A 1,206-nucleotide genomic window follows, 5' to 3' on the forward strand; every position below is an offset into this window, starting at 1 on the left:
CTTCAGCAGCTCACGGCAGGTATTCTCGTGAAGTGAAATTCGTCAAGAGCAACTGTAGTGTTCGTAGTTTTCCAGGTAGGGTTAAAAGAGGGATGTTTACTCAAGCTAATTTTATAATGGGGATGAGTCTTATTCATAACGATAACGGGAACACTTTTGAAATGGAAAATACGAAATTTAGTGAATAACGAATAAAGCATATACTATTTTAGACTAAATATGGTGATGGATGAATGAAGGGGTGCGACTCCTCAAGAGAGATTCATAAACAGGGGATCTGTCTTTATACAAAAAAGGACAATATAGGGATTTATTTTTTATGTTTTATGCATCCAAGGCACTTCGGTATGGCATACTAATATCTGTAGAAAAAAACATTCCTGGATAGATATGTAACCCATGTTTCATTTAGTCATCTATTTTTTTTAGAAGAAAACAAAAAATACTGCCTGACGATGTATGAATGAATTCCGACTTCGACCCAATGAGAGATATAATGTTACGTCGTTAGTCTACCACTACAGTAATACCGTTACACCCAGGTTACTATGGATTATTCCAACGTATCAACAGCCTATGTCTTTTATTTAGTATGGAAGAGAGGAGTACATGCAGTGAAGAGACAGGAATTAGAAGAGAGGTTAACATACGCCAGCGTCCGCACGTGAGGGTATGGGAACGATACACGCACTCAAGGTTAAGTTGGCTACACACAAACTTACTCGTTAGTGAACCTCAACCCATGGGAAATCTATGGCGGCTGAACGTACCTGTAGACTGGTCAGGGAGTAGTTATTGTGTGGATGCGGGCGTGTGGGCGTTGCCATCTTGTCTTGGTGGGGTGTGGGCGGATGCTGTGCGGGCGGGTGGGGGAAGGCCGGCCCGTGAGGGTTGTGGGGGTTGAAACGAAAATCTTCAAAGGTACTGAAGCCCTGAGAGAAGGAGAAAACAGTGGTTTAGGGCTTCTGCACTCGTCACCGGTCCCCTGTACCCGTTACTTTTGCCCTAATGTGCTGCTCATTTCACTGGCAATGCTGCATATCCTTGGTAAGTGACAAAGGACGCGACGCTCCATTGTCTAAAATAGGATTCCAATTAAATCGCCAAAGCCTTCGCACGCACCGCTTACCTCTGCGCGGCGAGGGCACCGGAATGCTACTCGCGAATAATGGTTGTGATTCCGGCCAGAAGGCGGCCTTACCTGCG

The 1,206-nt window shown here is 44.6% G+C and overlaps 1 protein-coding gene across 1 annotated transcript in view; it reads right to left on the reverse strand.

Annotated features, from left to right (window-relative positions):
* The window catches only part of LOC119587143 (forkhead box protein O-like), a gene marked incomplete at its 5' end in the record, with an annotated part of 57,932 nt that overhangs the window by 55,649 nt on the left and 1,077 nt on the right, over positions 1 to 1,206 (reverse strand). The window contains 1 exon segment of the mRNA XM_037935899.1: positions 771 to 932. Within this exon segment, the coding sequence (XP_037791827.1) occupies positions 771 to 932 (162 nt within the window).

Source organism: Penaeus monodon, chromosome 22 (assembly GCF_015228065.2).
Source record: "Penaeus monodon isolate SGIC_2016 chromosome 22, NSTDA_Pmon_1, whole genome shotgun sequence".
Classification (NCBI taxonomy): Eukaryota; Metazoa; Arthropoda; class Malacostraca; order Decapoda; family Penaeidae; genus Penaeus; species Penaeus monodon.